Source organism: Tachysurus vachellii, chromosome 11, assembly GCF_030014155.1.
Source record: "Tachysurus vachellii isolate PV-2020 chromosome 11, HZAU_Pvac_v1, whole genome shotgun sequence".
Lineage (NCBI taxonomy): Eukaryota > Metazoa > Chordata > Actinopteri > Siluriformes > Bagridae > Tachysurus > Tachysurus vachellii.
In genome coordinates, this window is record NC_083470.1 from 1,622,501 (window position 1) to 1,644,654 (window position 22,154).

The 22,154-nt window shown below is 40.0% G+C and overlaps 2 protein-coding genes across 4 annotated transcripts in view; one reads left to right on the forward strand and one right to left on the reverse strand.

Annotated features, from left to right (window-relative positions):
* Positions 1-664, reverse strand: part of zgc:153738 (uncharacterized protein LOC558115 homolog) — a 12,949-nt gene extending 12,285 nt beyond the window's left edge. Inside the window, exon 1 of the mRNA XM_060881565.1 lies at positions 472-664. Within this exon, the coding sequence (XP_060737548.1) occupies positions 472-482 (11 nt within the window). The 5' untranslated portion in view covers positions 483-664. The remainder of the gene's footprint in view (positions 1-471) is intronic.
* Positions 665-2,839: 2,175 nt separating this feature from the next.
* alkal1 (ALK and LTK ligand 1) lies at positions 2,840-19,614 on the forward strand. Of its 3 annotated transcripts, none has more exons than XM_060881629.1 (6): positions 2,840-3,253; positions 6,289-6,496; positions 12,968-13,021; positions 13,738-13,821; positions 17,187-17,269; positions 19,113-19,614. In XM_060881629.1, the coding sequence occupies exons 2-5, from the start codon at positions 6,301-6,303 to the stop codon at positions 17,249-17,251; spliced, it is 399 nt and encodes a 132-aa protein (XP_060737612.1). In that variant the 5' UTR covers positions 2,840-3,253; positions 6,289-6,300; the 3' UTR covers positions 17,252-17,269; positions 19,113-19,614. The 3 variants fall into 3 exon arrangements, with proteins under 3 accessions (XP_060737612.1, XP_060737613.1, XP_060737614.1); XM_060881630.1 differs by having other exon boundaries at positions 13,741-13,821; XM_060881631.1 differs by having other exon boundaries at positions 6,363-6,496.
* Positions 19,615-22,154: the final 2,540 nt, after the last annotated feature.

Sequence of the window (22,154 nt, forward strand, 5' to 3'; positions counted from 1 at the left end):
GTGAGGCAAATGTGATAACCACTAAGCCACCGTGCCCCCTAAATTTGACATTTTAATTTTAATTTCTGTTGTATTTCTTCTCACTACAAGAAACAGTCATAAACACGTTCGACTACATGTCATAACCTGTATGTTTACGTGACAAAATAACATTTGAATTTAAACCGGTACAGATAGAAAAAGTTAGATAAAATATTTGAAAGTAAACATAACTTTGAGATTTAAACACTTACATTATGATTATGATTATTTCCAAAACAAGACATTTCATTAGCTGTTCATGTAAAATGAAGCCAGAGAACAAACTTCTTGCTCAGTATAAAGTTTCATAGACATTACTAGCATTTTTATTTTTATTTATTTTTATTTTTTTACAAAACGAAATATAATGAGATATAAAAACTAAAAATAAAGTCTAATAAGAGTATAAATAAAGTCCATAGAGAGTTGTTCAGTCTTCAGGACACTGACCTGTGAGACATGGAGCTGTGAATAATGTCCTGCTGTCTACACTTAACACCTTGTGTTTATAATATTACATAAACAACAATAAAACTCTACACTTAACACTAACTCGGTCACAGACAGCTTTTATTTTAACATAAATACACAAAGTCTTAACAACGAAGCTAACGGTGAACCTGAGCTTTACCAGTCAACTTTGTCTCCATGGCAACGAGACAGCGTTCGCGCAAGCGCAGAAGGAAGCGCGTCAGTCGGCCGTCACAGCCATGATTTATCGGTTCGGTAATTCACGCATGCGCAGTATCAAAAGCTCGAGCTCAGTTCTCTCAGCACAACATGTCTCAGTTTAGTGTACAGGAGTTAAATAAACTCCGGGATATTAGTTTATTTAGAGTCGGACCGACTGTCAGGCATGACCGGAAGTGAGTAACTTTAGTAACTTGTGGATCAGCGCTGACTCAAGACGCGAACTGTTTAGAACGAATCAGTCCGATTTGGTGAACCGGTTCATCCAGTTCACTAAAAAGAACTGGTTCGAAAGAACGATTCGTTCACGAACAGCCGTCGGCGCATGCGCAGATTACAATCACGCTGAACCGTTCGCCTCTTAACAATTAACAGCAAATAACTGTCACAAAAACCAAGTAAATGCAAAGGAAATGGAGTGATAATCATTTATCATATAACATGCACTTCTTAATGCTGCTTTAAACTATAAAAACCTGAGCTTCATAACGCCTTCCTCTGCGTTATAGACTCTTAATAACGTTTATTAACCTGTTTAACTCAACCCCTAATATGTTAATGTAGGTGGCTGTCCGAATTTGTTTGAATGCATTTCATTTGTTTTCTTTTTTTTTTTTTTTTTTTAAACAGTTTATCTGATATAAAGTCTTCTCTTTTTTCTCCAGTGATTGTGTTTACTTTTTTTCACTGAGGTGCACAAAATGTTTTATACTGCAAGTTTATGAATGGCATAAAATGTGTCCTAATTTTGACTTTAAGCACTTCTCATGCGAGGCAGTATCAATATCCCGCCACTAGATGTCACTACAAGCTGATTATTTTTTACACTAGGACGTTAAAATTCATGTCTGAAGAGGCTGCACATCTGGATAGATAGATATAACCATCAGCTCCACTTTGAGCATTAAACATAAGTTTAAAAAAAAAAACAACTACACATGCTTTTTGTTTACTGTTAATAAATAAATATATGTTTGTCTCTGCCAGAAGTTTGAGGTGATATTTAAGTGATATTGTCTACAATTTAGTCAGAACAATACAAAAAGTGTCTCAGCGCTGTTCAGGCTTGAGCAAATATTAATTATCATTATGAAACCAGTATTTCTCAGAGGCTAAGAGAGGAAGATGAAAGGATGGCAGCTGATATAATGCTTTATAAGTTACACAACATTAACTGCTGTAGCCATAAATTGATTTTGAAAACATTTTGTTTTGCACTTCATTAATAAATAACAAACTATACTAACAATCTGTTTGAGAAATTATTTAGTATGAGAGGAATAAAACACTTTAAGGTGTAAACACTTATACTGTCGTTGATTATTTTACTGTAACAGCACGACTCAGTGTTTCGTGCCGATGAAATGAACGCGCTGAAACGTGTTTAATCCAGATTTAATTTAGGTGAACAGAAGGCTTAGAGAGGTCATAAGACTCATGAACATTGTGCACACACACACGCACGCACACACGCACACACATACAGAGATACGCACACACACACACATACAGAGATACACACACAGACACACACACACAGATACACACACACACATACAGAGATACACACACAAACACGCACGCACACACGCACACACACACACACATACAGAGATACACACACACACACACATACAGAGATACACACACACACGCACACACACAGATACAGACACATACAGAGATACACACACAAACACACACACGCACACACAGATACACACACATAGAGATACACACACAAACACACACACACACACACACAAACACACACATACAGAGATACACACACAGACACACACACAGATACACACAAACACGCACACACACATACATACAGAGATACACACACAAACACACACACAAACACACACACAGAGATACACACGCGCGCGCACACACACACACACACACACATACAGAGATACACACACACACAGACACACACACATACTGAGATACACACACACATACACAGACACACACACACAGATACACACACGCAAACGCGCGCGCACACGCACACACACACGCACACACACACACAAATCCTTCCAAACTCCCAAACTGAATCCCTTTGCTCGTGAACGTGACACAACGTGAGCGCGCATTCAGCCTCCTCGAAGAAAAAAGGTCATAAAATATTTCTGCTGCTGAAGGGATGAGGGAAATAAATTAAAAACAAAAAAAAAGTTGTGAGAGAGGAGACGTGAGTGAATAGTGATGCTTTGGAGCTGAAAGGAGGGGCGAGTGTCACCAAAGGAGGAGAAAAAGGTACAAATAATATAAAAAAGAAGAAGAAGAAAGAAAGAAAAGAAAAAAAACCCTGATGGAGGGTAAAAGATGCCCGCGCGCGTCTCCTGCCACCCACCAGAAATCGATTGCGTTACATCCAGAAATCTCTCCACTTTGACGTATAAAACGGGACGCATGGTGTGGACGAGTCGAGTGTGTTCTCCAGAGTCGGACAGGAATATACACACACTCATACACACACACACACACTCATACACACACACACCATCGGCCTCCTCCAATCAGTGTAAGTGTGAACTTATTTTTTTCTTATCAAAGTCGTTTAGAGTGAAAATAAAATGTGTTTGTGAAGTACAATGATGTGTGTTTTAATGCGAACACACTACTGACTTAACACTTGCTCTGTGTATCTGTGTCAAGCTGGGCTTATAATAAGTCTATTACTTATTATAACCCTTATTATGTGCCTATTATTATAACCCTGTGCTTAATTTATAGCAATCAAACCTAATTCACCAGCACAGGATGTGTTCGTTCAGTGCTGTAGGTGTTAAAGAACCGATTCAGTACCTTCAGAGAATTAGAAGTGTTAATTTGATACCTAAAGCTAAAAGGGAATTAATTCAGCACCGTGGTCTGTGTTAATGCAGATCTAAGAGGTGTTAAGTCACTGGAGGTGTTAATTCCCTGCTGTCTGTGTTTATTCAGTATAATAAGTACAATTTGACTCAGAATTCAGGTGTTCATTCGACACAGTGACTGTAAAGTATTTAATTTTAAATTTTGATCGAAGTATCGATTCAGTGCTTTTGGTGTTCATTCATTATATACAGAAAGTCAGAACCGGTGTTGATTCTTTAAGTGTTAATTCAACACAGTCACATGCAGTCGATTAAACACAGTTAAAGTACTGAATTTAAATCAAAAGTGATAATTAATCAACACCAGAAGCATTATTTAACTCTAATCTACTGTGTTGATTCAAAACTTTAAACGTAGTTCGATAATGGTGTTAATTCGACTCTTGTACTGTTTTCAGTTACGTTTAAGTGACACTTAATCAACACTGTAAGTGTTTCCTCGATGCTGACGGTGTTAATTCAATATAGCGAGAGAGTGAAATATTAAATTGTGTTCATTCAAAACAGTAATTAAAAGAAAGTATTCCTTTTAAATCTAACAGATCATGTTTGTGTTAATTCGATATAATAATTGAGAATTAATTTAGTTCTATAAGAGTGAGCTGTTACAGGTGTTCACTCAACACCGTAACCGTGGCAGTGTTTATTTTAACGTTAGTGTAAGTTCTGCTTTAATGCTTTAATGAACATTATAAGTAAGAGCAGAGTCGGTACGTTAAGAGAGGGCTGTTAGGTGTTTGTTCAACACAGTAAGTAAAAGCAGTTAACTGAACACATTTAAAGTGTTGATTTTAAATCCATGTGGTAATTAATCAACACTAATTGGGGCATTAATTCAGCACTGAGTAAGATGTAAATTCAGCACAGTTGAAGCATGGATTGAAAACTTTGGGTGTTGATTTAACATAATAAGTAACATTGAAGCTAATCCTTTAACACCGGTTGTCACAGGTGTTAATTCAACACTGTTAAAGTACTGTTTAGAAATCAGAGGTAAATAATCAACACTTCGATAACTTAACACTTATTTAACCACTTTAAAGCTTATTTAAAGGAATCTCTTAATGTTACTCGGTCACTGTTTACTAAATGTAATAAAGTGTGTTACTGTGTATGTTAAGTCAGTGTTAAATGTTCACTGAAGATTATTAAACACTTTATTGATGTGATAATATTAAACTTCATGCACAGAGAGGTGGAGGTTTGCGCTGGAGAGAAGAGGAACGAAAGCCAGTCGTAGTAAGACTGAGTACATGTGTGTGAATGAAAGGGAGGGAAGTGGAACAGTAAGGTTACAGGGTGAAGAGGTGAAGAAGGTACAGGAGGTTAAGTACTTGGGGTCAACAGTCCAGAGTAATGGAGAGAGTGGGAAAGAAGTAAAGAAGCGAGTGCAGGCAGGGTGGATTGGGTGGAGAAGGGTGTCAGGAGTTCTGTGTGATAGGAAATCAAGAGGAAGGTGAACAGGACAGTGGTGAGACCGGCCGTGCTGTATGGTTTAGACACAGTGTCTCTGAAGAAGAGACAGGAGTCTGAGCTAGAGGAACCGAGCTGAAGATGTTGAGGTTCTCTTTGGGAGTGACGAGATTGGACAGGATTAGGAACGAGTACATCAGAGGGACAGGTCATGTTGGACGTTTGGGGACAAAGTCAGGGAGGACAGATTAAGATGGTTCGGACATGTTCAGAGGAGGGAGAGTGAGTTTATTGGTAGGAGAATGTTGGACATGGAGCTGCCAGGCAGGAGGCAAAGAGGAAGGCCAAAGAGGAGGTATATGGATGTAATTAATGAGGATATGAAGTTATTGTGGGTGCAAGTGTTGAGGATGCAGAAGATAGGGAGAGGTGGAGAGAGATGATTCACTGTGGAGACCCCTGAAGGGAAAAGCCGAAAGAAGAAGAAGAAGAAGAAGAAGAAGAAGAAGAAGAAGAAGAAGAAGATGATGATGCACAGACATGACATTAATTCAGCAGAGATTTGTGTTCATTTCATTCTGAATGTGTTAAAACTGAGGACAAGAATCAATTAACCAATTAATCAATAGTTTATTTATCAATGTTGTTGGACAAATACAGAGTGTGAAGTCTGTGCTGTGGAGCGTTCAGTATTAACGAAAACATCACAACGTTAAACACTACAAAGTGTCAACAGACACAAAACGTCAGGTGGCACGACCATGCGTTAATTAAAATAAATACTTAATGAATTAATTAATAATTATTATAATAATTAATTAATTAATTAATTAATGTATTTCCTGTTATTGATAAAAGCGTAGACTTGTGTGTTTGTTGTATCAGACGTTAAAAGGTAGATTTTTATTGACTCTTTTACATTTTAGCTGACTTGAAACTGTTACGAACACAGCCATGTTTTAAACATCTAAGTTCTCTTTACACGACTGAAACTCTAAGATATAAACAAAATAAAAACTGTATGTAATTATTATATAAAAAAGAGTTTTTTACAACTGCATAAGCTTCAGAGTTTTCCATGAGTTTGGGCCACAGCTGTAGTTGTACAGGACATGTAACCCTTCATGACTGTACGGTTCGTTCTGCTCTGCATCTTAAAGCACGTTTAAACATATGGAGATGAAATGCTGTCAGATTGTAGGAACTTGTCCTAACTGGGTTTTCCTGTGTGTGCGTGTGTGTGTGTGTGTGTGTGTGTGTTTATCAGGCTGAAAAAGCCATGCAGGCTGAGAAGAGATGGCACATATTGTTGAGTGTAATTGTTTTGCTCATCACCTCCAGCCGGTGCATGGACAGTAGAGAAGCGACACATGCAGACAGTCAAACTCTGCTGGACCTGCTGCTGCGCGTGATCAAGGACGGCGAACGGGAAAAGATCAACACGCGAGAAAAATCCGCCTACAGCAGGCCTATAGGTGAGCTGATGATGATGATGATGATGATGATGATGGTGATGATGATGAAGATCATACAAACATAATCCCTGCTGTTACATTTTCACGTGAACGTTTGAAGCATGTTCTCTGGACGCTGGTGCGGTTTCACACGAGTTCTCCGTTAATCTGCTCCGACAATCAGCCAGTTTCTGGTCTATTGAACAACTTGAAAGCGTAACTGAATCCGGTCGCTTGTGATCCACCACGAGATGCCGTACAGGGTTAAATTCACATACAGACAAAATGCTTCTATTAATAATTAAAGTACGGTTTAATCTGAGCGCGTACAAGGTGTACAGTTCCATCCGACATGTCTGAATGTTCAGATCCGCAGAAGGTGTTGATTAGTTTCCTAGAACAGCAGCTCTGACATTAATCACAGGTTTATATCAATACGCTCTTTCTGATGCGTTAGTGTTTCCATAGTAACAGCTGCGTCACAACATTCGTGAATATGGGAAGTTTTCTGTTTGGGAAGGATTTTATTTTTAGGTCTATTTATGTCTCCGATACCATGATACCATGAGTGAGAACAGAAACTAACTTGTTTCATGGATAAATGTAACCGTAAATGGCTAAAAAGCTTTCTTTAATAAATTCAAAACTGTAATCATTGGACATTTTTCATGTAATAACTTATAATTATTCTGGTTTTTATGTTTATTTAGTGAGGAGTATTTTTACTAGAAATATTTTTTAACATGGGGTCACGGTGGCTTAGTGGTTAGCACGTTCGCCTCACACATCCAGGGTTTTGGGTTCGATTCCCGCTTCCGCCTTGTGTGTGTGGAGTTTGCATGTTCTCCCCGTGCCTCGGGGGTTTCCTCCGGGTACTCCGGTTTCCTCCCCCGGTCCAAAGACATGCATGGTAGGTTGATTGGCATCTCTGGAAAATTGTCCGTAGTGTGTGATTGTGTGAGTGAATGAGAGTGTGTGTGTGTGTGTGCCCTGTGATGGGTTGGCACTCTGTCCAGGGTGTATCCTGCCTTGATGCCTGATGATGCCTGAGATAGGCACAGGCTCCCCGTGACTCGAGGTAGTTCGGATAAGCGGTAGAAAATGAGTGAATGAATGAATGAATGAATATTTTTTAACAATAATTTTTGAACAGTTCATGTTCACTGCCTCTTGTGGCGGTTTGAGGTATTGTACCACAAGACAGTCTGATATAAACATGATGTACTGTAGATTTGACAAGGAAACGTCCTAAAAACTATTTGCTTGCTTTTGTTGACTGGTACGACGATAAATTGATGATAAATCTGCTTTACTGCAGCACCGTGGCCTTGTGTTATGTATGCTAGTTAGCTAGCTAGCTAGTTGCGTAGAACTTGAATGATTATGTTTTGCTGTAACGTTAACTATCTAACCTCGGCTAGATATAAACTTACGTGTTAGAGTTTCAAGACATGTTCAACTTTTGTACTCATTTCACACCAAATGTAGTGTTTACTATTTAATAACTGTAGTAAAGGAAACCCTTAAAACTCAAAGTGCTCTATTTAGCGCTGGTGTTTATTTATCTTTAGCTGAGAAGATTTGCGTAATCAAGCGTTTGCTTTCCTCACTCGAGAGAAGAAGGTTTGCCAGCTGCCTTAGAAATGTTTGATGTTTGGCTCAGAGCTCGAGTGCTGGCGAAGGATAACGATGAAGTCACAGTGATGAAAGAGCGTCAAAGCGTTAAAGCACAATGAATCTGAGAGTCAAGAAAGTTCTCGTGAAGAGAAAAAAATATCAGTCAGGAAAAAAAGATTAAAATGATTTGTTATCCAAAACCAAGACGGATAAACAGGGTGGAACAATAATTCACAGGCTGCAGTGTAAATGGGATTCATGTGTGGATTATATTTATCTGCCCAGTGTAGACAAGGTTTTCTGGAAGGTGACGTATCATTTAACATATCAGGAAGGATATCCAGTGTCAGATATAGAGGAAAAGCTGTAACTTTCTTCAGGAGTTCACTCACTCATTCATCTTCTACCACTTATCCGAACTACCTCGGGTCACGGGGAGCCTGTGCTATCTCAGGTGTCATCGGGCATCAAGGCAGGATACACCCTGGACGGAGTGCCAACCCATCACAGGGCACACACACACACACTCTCATTCACTCACACAATCACACACTACAGACAATTTCCCAGAGATGCCAATCAACCTACCATGCATGTCTTTGGACCGGGGGAGGAAACCGGAGTACCCGGAGGAAACCCCCGAGGCACGGGGAGAACATGCAAACTCCACACACAAGGCGGAGGTGGGAATCGAACCCCCAACCCTGGAGGTGTGAGGAGAACGTGCCACTGTGCCCCCCTCTACAGGAGTTTATACTTTTAATTTTCACTCTCAGTGGCATGTTTACTGTCGTACGTCTTTTAATTATACAATGTTTGTAGTGATGACATATGTGTTGATTAACATGGAAGACCCTGAGAGCGTTCCTGTGTCAGATGTTTGAGACTCTGTAAATCATTCCACCGAACATCTTCGCTCGTCCACTTGGATTTGCCTGAAAGATTTTTTTCCTTTCTACTTTGGAGTTTTAATTAATCACAAATGGCTGATAAACAGATTCTCTGGCCGTTCCTCACACGCGCTGGACTCGAGCCAGGTCTGAATATCTACACACACGTCACGGAGGCTCTGGTGGACGACTCACGTGGAAAAAAACGTGTAACTAGCTGTCAGTAATGCCACTGAATCCGATCTAATGTTGCACGTAATGTCCCTAATGATCGGCTATTTCCTCTTTACTGTCAGAGATAAACTGAGTTACGTTGCCATGTGAGCGCTTTGTGTTAATAAAGCACGCTGTGAATTAACCAGTCGTCTCAAATTCATTCATAATACAGGGTGAGTAATCGCCATGTCCGCAGGAGGCTGGAATTAGCAGCTGCACCGATTTGGGCACCTGACATTTTGATAAGCATTACGATACTGAGAAATAATCTCCTTACAACAGGATGATCAGAGCTCAAGGACAGTTATGGGGAAAAAGTTTGTGCACCCCTGAGACAGCCATTTGAGTCCCATCTGAGACACCTGTGTGTGTGTGTGTTGATCGTCTCATTCCAGGTTTATTCTTCTCTCTTTACTGTTATAATCAGCTCCGCTTTTCTCTTCTAGAAGGTTTTTCACAAGATGTTGGATTGTGACTGTGGGGATTAGTGTTGGTTCAGCTACGAGAGCGTCAGTGAGATCAGACTCTGATGTTGGGATGTCGAGGAGACTCCAGTTCCAGTTCAGTGGTGTGGAGTCAGAGTCGGGGCTCAGTGCAGGACTCTCGAGTTCTTCACTCCAACCTTCACCTCCACACCATGACTTCGTGGAGCTTGGGAACATTGTCCTGCTGGAGCAGGGTTTGGGAATCTTGAAGGGAAATGATAACGCTACAGCACTCAGAGACATTCTAGACATTTGGGCTTTAAATATTGTGTGAACGTTTGATGATGAAGCTCATGGCTGTGATGGTCAGGGGTGTAAATGCTTTCGGAAAAAATCATCCATTACAAACAGACAGACTCTCATTCCTTTTTTGAGTACAACTCTTCATATATCCGACGATGTAAAAAAATAAATGAATAAAAATCTGTGTCTGAGATTTAAACACGTGTAAAGACTTACTCCAGAAAAGAAAGGAAGTGTGATTATTTCAACAGCGACTGATTTATTAACGACGCCAGAGACCTGTGTCTCTAGTCCAGTGTCAACACTACTGTGTCTCTAGTCCAGTGTCAACACTACTGTGTCTCTAGTCCAGTGTCAGCACTACTGTGTCTCTAGTCCAGTGTCAACACTACTGTGTCTCTAGGCCAGTGTCAGCACTACTGTGTCTCTAGTCCAGTGTCAACACTACTGTGTCTCTAGTCCAGTGTCAGCACTACTGTGTCTCTAGTCCAGTGTCAGCACTACTGTGTCTCTAGTCCAGTGTCAACACTACTGTGTCTCTAGGCCAGTGTCAGCACTACTGTGTCTCTAGTCCAGTGTCAACACTACTGTGTCTCTAGTCCAGTGTCAGCACTACTGTGTCTCTAGTCCAGTGTCAACACTACTGTGTCTCTAGGCCAGTGTCAGCACTACTGTGTCTCTAGTCCAGTGTCAGCACTACTGTGTCTCTAGTCCAGTGTCAACACTACTGTGTCTCTAGGCCAGTGTCAACACTACTGTGTCTCTAGTCCAGTGTCAACACTACTGTGTCTCTAGTCCAGTGTCAACACTACTGTGTCTCTAGGCCAGTGTCAGCACTGCTGTGTCTCTAGTCCAGTGTCAACACTACTGTGTCTCTAGTCCAGTGTCAACACTACTGTGTCTCTAGGCCAGTGTCAGCACTGCTGTGTCTCTAGTCCAGTGTCAACACTACTGTGTCTCTAGTCCAGTGTCAACACTACTGTGTCTCTAGTCCAGTGTCAACACTACTGTGTCTCTAGTCCAGTGTCAGCACTACTGTGTCTCTAGTCCAGTGTCAACACTACTGTGTCTCTAGGCCCGTGTCAACACTACTGTGTCTCTAGTCCAGTGTCAACACTACTGTGTCTCTAGTCCAGTGTCAACACTACTGTGTCTCTAGTCCAGTGTCAACACTACTGTGTCTCTAGTCCAGTGTCAGCACTACTGTGTCTCTAGTCCAGTGTCAACACTACTGTGTCTCTAGGCCCGTGTCAACACTACTGTGTCTCCAGTCCAGTGTCAACACTACTGTGTCTCCAGTCCAGTGTCAACACTACTGTGTCTCTAGGCCCGTGTCAACACTACTGTGTCTCTAGTCCAGTGTCAACACTACTGTGTCTCTAGGCCAGTGTCAACACTACTGTGTCTCTAGGCCAGTGTCAACACTACTGTGTCTCTAGGCCAGTGTCAACACTACTGTGTCTCTAGTCCAGTGTCAGCACTACTGTGTCTCTAGTCCAGTGTCAACACTACTGTGTCTCTAGTCCAGTGTCAACACTACTGTGTCTCTAGTCCAGTGTCAACACTACTGTGTCTCTAGGCCAGTGTCAGCACTGCTGTGTCTCTAGTCCAGTGTCAACACTACTGTGTCTCTAGTCCAGTGTCAACACTACTGTGTCTCTAGGCCAGTGTCAACACTACTGTGTCTCTAGTCCAGTGTCAGCACTGCTGTGTCTCTAGTCCAGTGTCAGCACTGCTGTGTCTCTAGTCCAGTGTCAACACTACTGTGTCTCTAGTCCAGTGTCAACACTACTGTGTCTCTAGTCCAGTGTCAGCACTACTGTGTCTCTAGTCCAGTGTCAACACTACTGTGTCTCTAGGCCCGTGTCAACACTACTGTGTCTCTAGTCCAGTGTCAACACTACTGTGTCTCTAGTCCAGTGTCAGCACTACTGTGTCTCTAGTCCAGTGTCAACACTACTGTGTCTCTAGGCCCGTGTCAACACTACTGTGTCTCCAGTCCAGTGTCAACACTACTGTGTCTCCAGTCCAGTGTCAACACTACTGTGTCTCTAGGCCCGTGTCAACACTACTGTGTCTCTAGGCCAGTGTCAACACTACTGTGTCTCTAGGCCAGTGTCAACACTACTGGCACAACAGATGCTCTGACCCCTGCACGTTCCACTGGCCGGACAGACAGAGGTTCTTCAGAGGTTCTTCAGAGGTTCTTCAGAGGTTCTTCGCTGTTTGTCTATCTAGCAAAAAAAAATAAACAGTGGCAGACGAAAGGAAACACGGACGCGTCTTTCAGAAAAACGCCAAAGACTAAATCCAGCTTGTCATAAATGTTATTAAATGAATGCAGCCACTTAAATCAAAGGCTTTGAAGGATTACCCATCATTCACATCATTCATGACTGAAGTCAGAAGAACCATGAGGGGATCCACACTGTGTTTTTTCCACACAGATGTTTGTATCTTCAGAGTAAATCTTGATATCAAACCCATTTCTGCTCTCTGAGAAGCTCTGAGTGTTTGTTCATCTAAAAAGCAGCTCAGATTTCTCTTCAACACTAAAATTCAATTTAAAATGATCAACAGAGGGACAAACATTTTAGATCAGACTCACAGACACAACATCAGACGCTTCTTTATACTGAGTTAAAAACGTCCCGTACGTCCGTTTCTCTTAAAGAGTTAAACGTTCCTCAATAGATGGTGACGTTTCTTCTCATCTGCAGGCTGGTGTTTGTGTGGATTTTATCTCCTGGACCTGAAAAATTTCTGTTATATGGTTTTGTATGTTTCTTCCTCCTCACCTCATGTCGCCTTGAACTGAAACAGATCTCCTGAGGCATCGTACACTCATGCACTGAGAACCTGAGGGACCTCCACATCTGCTCACTTCATCAGGGAGCTCTATTACTCTCTAAATGTTCTGTTACGTTCCCTTCTGCAGCCTGAGATGATTCGATCTCGGGCCTGATCGCATGGATCAGATAAAAAAAAGGTTACAGAAGTTATGGCTCGTTTTTTAACGCTCTGTTTTTTGTCTTTGTCAGAGATCGTCCTGAGAGACATCAGCATTAAAGACAGGTTTATAAAACATTTCACAGGTAAGAAATCCTTATTTGCATGTTATAATCATTTGAGATCAATGATAAGATCAGACAAGAATAAAACACGTCTGAAGTCTCATTTATCGTTGGTCAGAAACATCATTAATGCATTAAATAACCAGCACTAAATTAAAGGGACACACATTTTTCCTCTGTCTTTGCAGATGTTTGGAACTTATTCTCTTTTTATTCCTTATTTTTCCTGCTTCCAAACTTTGCACTTCATCTGATGACAGAATCATTTCTGTACATTATAAACAGACTCCATCCTGGTGGCTCTGTACATAATACCGATACCAATCAATCACCAAAAGTCAACAGCAGCATTTTAGCATCCAGATGTTGTCTTATACACCCAGGTCACTTGGACGTCCAGGGTCAGGTGACCACAGATCCGTTAAAGCTGATTAATCTCCACAGGTCCTGAGATGCCTGTGATAATTGGCAAAAAAAAAAACATTATCCAGAAGCTAATCCATTCTTCTGTGTCCGTGCTTCGCTGAAGCTCGGGGACTTTTTGTGAGACAATAAAAACATCTCCAGTGATGTGAAAAACCTTCAGCTGTCAAACTGCAGTCATGCGTACTTTAGATGATCAACCAAAGTTGCTCTGACTTATACAGAGCCTTTTATTTCTTTTCTTAATGCAGGATTAAATAACCGAACAGTTTTATATTTCATAACCCTGATTAAAAAAATGTCTTTCTTTTAAGCAGGACCAGTCAAGTTCCCGTCGGAGTGCAAGATGCATTTTCATCGGATTTACCACAACACACGGGAGTGCAGCAGACCAGCGTGTACGTCCACTTTTATCATTCGAGCCGTGTTGAGTTAGTCACTGATTAAAGCATTGATGCTGATGCTGATGCTGACACTGATACTGATAGTGACATTTATACTGACACTCTTACTGACACTAATAATGATACTGACATTGATACTGATACTGACAGTGACAGTGACACTTATACAGATTCTGACACTGATACTGATAGTGACACTGATAATGATACTGACATTGATACTGACACTGTTACTGACAATGATACTGACACTGGTACTGATACTGACATTAATACTGACACTGATACTGACACTGATAATGATACTGACATTAATACTGACACTGATACTGACACTGATACTGACACTGGTACTGACACTGATAATGATACTGACATTGATTCTGACACTGATACTGACACTGATAATGATACTGACACTGATATTGACACTAATACTGACACTGATAATGATACTGACACTGATACTGACACTGATAATGATACTGACAATGATACTGACACTGACACTGATAATGATACTGACACTGATACTGACACTGATAATGATACCGACAATGATACTGACACTGACACTAATACTGACACTGATACTGATAGTGACATTTATACTGACACTGATAATGATACTGATACTGACAATGACACTGATACTGACACTGATACTGACACTTATAATGATACTGATACTGATACTGACAATGACACTGATACTGAAACTGATACTGACACTTATAATGATACTGACACTGATACTGACACTGATAATGATACTGATACTGACACTGATACTGACAATGACACTGATACTGACAATGACACTGATACTGACACTGATACTGACACTGATAATGATACTGATACTGACACTGATACTGACACTGATAATGATACTGACACTGATAATGACACTGATAATGATACTGATACTGACACTGATACTGACACTGACACTGATAATGATACTGACACTGATACTGACACTGACACTGATACCGACACTGATAATGACACTGATACTGACACTGACAATGACACTGATACTGACACTGATAATGATACTGACACTGATACTGGCACTGATACTGACACTGACAATGACACTGATACTGACACTGATACTGACACTGATACTGACACTGACAATGACACTGATACTGACACTGATAATGATACTGACACTGATACTGACACTGACAATGACACTGATACTGACACTGATACTGACACTGACAATGACACTGATACTGACTGATACTGACACTGATACTGATACTGACACTGACAATGACACTGATACTGACACTGATACTGACACTGACACTGACACTGATACTGACACTGACAATGACACTGATACTGACACTGATACTGACAATGACACTGATACTGACACTGATACTGACACTGACAATGACACTGATACTCACTGATAATGATACTGACACTGATACTGACACTGACAATGACACTGATACTGACAATGACACTGATACTGACACTGACAATGACACTGATACTGACACTGACACTGATACTGACACTGACACTGACAATGACACTGATACTGACACTGATACTGACACTGACAATGACACTGATACTGACACTGACACTGATACTGACACTGACAATGACACTGATACTGACACTGATACTGACACTGATAATGATACTGACACTGATACTGACACTGACAATGACACTGATACTGACACTGATACTGACACTGATAATGATACTGACACTGATACTGACACTGACAATGACACTGATAATGATACTGACACTGACAATGACACTGATACTGACACTGATACTGACACTTATAATGATACTGACACTTATAATGATACTGACACTGTTATTGACACTGACAATGACACTGATACTGACACTGTTACTGACAATAACACTGATACTGACAATGACACTGACGCTAAGCTTCACTTCTGAGAGCATCGAGCAGTCAGACATACTCCATTACTTTACTCCTTGATTGTGATTTGATATAAAAACTTTAAACTTCATGATGAGGAGCTCAAGTTTAAAACTTCAGCACACCTCAGTATGGAGGATTAACGAAGTCTGTGATCGATTCTCTCATCTGATCGATTCCTCAGTCAGCAGGTTCAGGTTCTGCACCGTACCCATGCCTTCTTATCTCTGATGTTCAACCATGAGGTTTAGCTGCAACCTTTTTCTGGTTGTGTAACAGTAATTTTATAATTTTTTGCTCAATGCTGGAATGCACAGGGAGGATTTATTAGAAAATGTCTATCTCTTTGTGCACAAGTCCAACTCCCAGCCTTCCACTCCTCTCTTTTTAAGGAGTTTTCCTCTGTGCCCTTGCCATCCGGGAGCCAAGATACAGGAAGATGGAGTTTATTTGTAAAATTAAATGGTGTGTCCTGGAAAGTCAGAGATTCAGAAAAAATAAAAGTAATACTAATAAAGAAATAGATATCGAAAAGGATCAGGATATTCGCTCTAATATAAGAACAGAGCTTATTTCTTATTAGAGCTTATTACTATAAATAGATAACAATTCTATTATACATGAAATCTGTAATTGTTGTCAAATTGGTTTAAGAGAAATAACTCTTTTCATTGTGCACTGTTATGGGAAAACCTTGGACTGCAGTGTGTTCACAGCGACTCCACTTCATCATCACACCAGCGCTATGTTGATTATTTTCCCGTAACGCCACGACACGTTGTGTTTTATTGTTTTAATGAGATTTGTTAATATTTGAATACATTTCCATTTTAAACAGAAAAAAACAACACAGTGACATTTAAATATTTTTGAATATTTTTTTTTAACAATTCATAACAATTCCGTGGGGGTCACGGTGGCTTAGTGGTTAGCACGTTCGCCTCACACCTCCAGGGTTGTGGGTTCGATTCCCACCTCTGCCTTGTGTGTGTGGAGTTTGCATGTTCTCCCCGTGCCTCAGGGGTTTCCTCCGGGTACTCCGGTTTCCTCCCCCGGTCCAAAGACATGCATGGTAGGTTGATTGGCATCTCTGGAAAATTGTCCGTAGTGTGTGATTGCGTGAGTGAATGAGAGTGTGTGTGTGTGTGTGCCCTGTGATGGGTTGGCACTCCGTCCAGGGTGTATCCTGCCTTGATGCCCTATGACGCCTGAGATAGGCACAGGCTCCCCGTGACCCGAGGTAGTTCGGATAAGCGGTAGAAGATGAATGAATGAATGAATAACAATTCCGTTAGAAAGAGTGACAAAGTATAATAAAGACAATCAAGAGAAAGTTCTAGATGTCTGAAGCAGTTGTGGGTTTTTACTGCAGTGTAAAATGGAGTCACTGAGTGAAATGTGTTTTATTTTCTCTCCTCAGTCTATAAAAGATGTGCGAGATTGCTGGTGAGGTTAGCGATGAGCCCGCTGTGTGCTCAGCCGTAGCAGCGGAGCGACAGAAAAGTAAGTTGCTTTGCTTAATAATTCCCTGTTTAAAAAAGCACGGATCAAATGAATTTGGTTGATTATTCGTCCATTCTTTTGCGGTGCTGCGAGTGTAAACGTGACTCACTGCACCAGAGCTGAATACACACAAACATCCAGAGTCTCAGTTTCCAGGCTTTCATGAGAAGAGAAACACAGAATGGATTAATGTTTAATTAAATCAAAACCTGTATATTTTTACATCCTGTCTCAGCACCACTTGTTGTCTCGGTGGTGTCTTTGTGTGTAATCCTGTGATGACTTCCATTGTAGATTTGTGGATTCGTCGTTGTTTATTGTCGGCGCAGTCAGGGGTCAGGAACAGAAGGAAGGAAATTAGGAATGGAATTTGGAATAAATAAAAAAAAACACTACGTCGTGAAAAAGGAGAAAGCCGTCATTTTATTCTGATTTCACAAATTCAACGACAATGTCATGTTCACACCAGGTCCTTTATTTCAGTTCCAGTCCAGGCTCCGCCCCTTTCCCGTCATCCGCTTGTTACCCATTGTGTTTAACTGTAGTCCAAAGCATCATTTCCCCCATGTCCCATGTTCTGGTTCTGACCTTCGACTCTTTTCTTCAGTCCATCATTACACATTATCCGAGTTTATCGCTCTAAGGACTTGGACAATGGTTTACACCATAACCAAGAAACCATCGAGTCCACACACTTGCATCCTGCCATCGTTCACTAAACGCTATTCTCCTACACTATTAAGGGCTGTTTAAAGTTCTAAGTTCTCATAAGTGTTTCTACTAAGAACAGTTCTAACAAAATTAGTCCTCTTAGTCTTAAGAGAAGAAAATAACAAGCAATAATGTGGAGTTTGTATCACAAACCATTCCAGTTAATACACAAACTTTCTTTAAGGGTTCATAGGAATCAGAAATTGATCGGAGGTGCACATGGTGTTCGATAGACAATCATAGAGCTGTGTGGATGCTAACACTTCATAGTGTCAGGGACATGCTGGCTACTTTAACAGTCTGAGATCTGAGGACTGAATAAAAGAGGCAGCAAACCAGTGAAATCGGACTAAAATCTAAATCCAAACCAGCTGTTAGTTCAAACCGACGTAATCTTCAAATGGATGTGTTTTTTTTTTCTGTCTGTGTTGTGACATCGACGGTGACAGTAATGGACGAGCGAGGACGCTTCCTAACACGTGAAAGCATGGAGACTGTGGTTTGATTAGGAAATGAAGTGTGAATGATTCACCCGGAGCCATTGTTCCTCTCGCTTTTCCTAGACGCTAACAGAAATGTTCAATTGGCCGGTGATACATTGAGTCAGTAATTATCTGTGAATTAGTAAAAGAAGTGTCACAGCAGCTTCATGACAGATTGAGTGGTCGAAATTTAAACCTTTTCACACTTGGCCTGAAGACTCACTCAGTGAACGCACACTCAGAAAGAACCTGGGATTGTTTTGGGGAGCGGAGCTTCATCATAACTGTAGGTATCAGCAGATAGAGAAAAGGAGCGACAAGAAAATGCATAAAACAGAGAGATAAGTATAAAAACGTTTTAATCAATAAAAAAGAACCAAGGAGGAAAGAGAAATAACGTTATAGAGTTGCTTCACTGTGAAATATTGTACATCTTCTTTTAGAAAATCATGACGCAAGGCTCTTAAAATTCAGCTCTCAGTTGTTCCTTTTCTAAATATTTTCAGAAATGTTATTTTCAGAATATTTGTGTTTAGTTATTTTTCCTTTGACAGTATTTTGGACAAATTGTTGGATAATTTGTGGTTAAATATTTGGTTAATTCACATCAAGAAGATCGATTTCTAACGCAGGCCGTGTTTATGTTCCAGATCCTGAAGTTACAGAAGATGGAGCTCTGAGGAATTTGGGGCAAATTTATTTTCCGAGGAAGTGCCTTCCAGTCACACCAGTTAGACCTAGAAATCAAAATATATTACTGAAATACTGTCACACTTTAATTTGCTCAATCAATTCAAAATATAGTCCGCTTTGAATTGTATGTATTGTTTAACATCACAGCCATTTATTTATTTAAATGATGTGTAAATATTCAGTCCTGATAATCAGATAATATATTTAATGAAATATATTGTTTTGTGTCCCACAGAGTTTTATAGATATTTCTATATTCTTCATCTCATCCTCATGATTGATTTGTGTTTTGTGTATATGAACGTTGCCTCTTTTTTTGTCCAAGTTGCTTACGATGCTGTGCTTGTGGTGATGTTTATTGTGGCACTTATAGAAATCAGTTCAAACACTTTAAACAAAGAAAATCGATAATGGAAATAATTGCACTGATGTTTTGAAAAAATAAAAAAGATTCAAGCACATGACTAGTGAGATTATTTAAAATGGTAATGAGCAAGAAAGAAAGAAAGAAGGACAGTTGGATGGATGGATGGATGGATGGATGGATGGATGGATGGAAAGGTGTGAAGATGGAGGAATGGGTTAGATGGACGGATGAAATGATAGATGTACAGGTGGGGGATGGATTGATGGATCGGAGATTGATATACAGAAGAGTGAGTGGATGGATAGATGGATGGGTGGAAGAATGGATGGAGGGAGGGATGGACAGAGAGGTGAGGGTGGATGGGATTGACAGACTTGGACAAACACTTCTCATCACTATTCTGCAGCTGGATCAATAATTTTTAGAAATTTAGAAGACATTTCTGATGAATGAATCTATACAGGAAAAAAACTGAATATATATTCAAATGTATGATTTCATTAAAAATGATTAAAGAATTTAGTAAATTATTAAAGAAACCAAGGAAGAAATGCAGAAGTGTTTTTTTCCACATTCCACATAAATAACACTTATTTTTCAAAACATTATTTTCCAGTATAAATTTTACAGCTGAAAGACGAATGTACGCACTGGAATGCTTCCCCTCCCTGAGCAATTAAATACTTGGCAACCCATTCTTACCATCTCGAGGGAGACACAATCTTCTCATAATCTATGAACAACATTCTATCTCCCAGTTTTAAACATGTAACAGCTACCATAAGCAACTTTCCAGCTCACTCATACAAGTCAGAATATTGCAGAGCATGTAGCTTCCAGGAAAAACACTGAACACTGAAATACTGTAACATAGAAATACTGAAATACTGAATCACCAAAACACTGTAACACTGATAAAACGCTGAAATAATGTAACACTGAAATACTGAAATACTGAAATAATATAACATTGAAATACTGAAACACTGTAACACTGAAACACAAAATACTGAAAAACAGAAATACTGAAACCCTAAAAAACAGAAAAACCCCATAATACTGAAACACTACTGTAACACTTAAATACTGAAACACTGAAATACTAAAATACTAAAATGTACATGAATGTGACAACTGGGGATAGAGGAAGGAAAGACACATGACTGATCACACATTACTGACAAAAATAGAAAGAAAGAAAGAAAGAAACAAAGAAAGAAAGAAAGAAAGAAAGAAAGAAAAATAATTTCTTTAAAAAAAATTTAATAGTAATGTTATATTTCTAAAAAATATTAATGTATCAAACGGTCTCCTTCTTGGAATCTTCTATGAGACTGTAAGGACCTGTAAACACTGGAGATCATCTGTAGGACCTGTAAACACTGGAGATCATCTGTAGGACCTGTAAACACTGGAGATCATCTGTAGGACCTGTAAACACTAGAGATCATCTGTGGGACCTGTAAACACTGGAGATCATCTGTGGGACCTGTAAACACTGGAGATCATCTGTAGGACCTGTAAACACTGGAGATCATCTGTAGGACCTGTAAACACTAGAGATCATCTGTAGGACCTGTAAACACTGGAGATCATCTGTAGGACCTGTAAACACTGGAGATCATCTGTAGGACCTGTAAACACTGGAGATCATCTGTAGGACCTGTAAACACTAGAGATCATCTGTAGGACCTGTAAACACTAGAGATCATCTGTGGGACCTGTAAACACTGGAGATCATCTGTAGGACCTGTAAACACTGGAGATCATCTGTAGGACCTGTAAACACTAGAGATCATCTGTAGGACCTGTAAACACTAGAGATCATCTGTGGGACCTGTAAACACTGGAGATCATCTGTAGGACCTGTAAACACTGGAGATCATCTGTAGGACCTGTAAACACTGGAGATCATCTGTAGGACCTGTAAACACTGGAGATCATCTGTAGGACCTGTAAACACTGGAGATCATCTGTAGGACCTGTAAACACTGGAGATCATCTGTAGGACCTGTAAACACTAGAGATCATCTGTGGGACCTGTAAACACTAGAGATCATCTGTGGGATGATCAAAATTGTTATTAGTTAGCTATCATAAAGTGTGTTTTAAAATTTTTGTTTAATTAAAATTTTATAATCACATAAAATCACTATAAATTGTTAAAAAACACAAATATAACTGGAATCTAATTGAGACCGCACCGTCAGGAACTGGTCTCATCTTCCTGCTCCTTCATAGATTCCAATAACGTCCCCAATACTTTTTACCACATTTTATTCTTTCTATTACAAACCAGAATTCTTTCAGCCAAATGTTTGAAGATGGTCCTCATACAGAATGTTCCTCCACTACATGCTAATCAGGTGATTTATCTGTGTGTGTTTTATGTTCTGAGGTCTCAGTCTGTAGGTCCATCACACACAGCTCAAGGAAAATGTTGGAAGATGTTATTTGTTTCTACAGGATTTGTATTTCTACACTTTCCCAGCAACACTGTAATAAACTGCTGTTCTGAACATTTTATATATACGTATTTGGCAGAAAAGACTGAAGGAACATCAGAGCACACAGGGCCGGTCTGAGGTAAGGCTCGAGATGACCGTTATTTAGATTTATCACTTCAAAAATC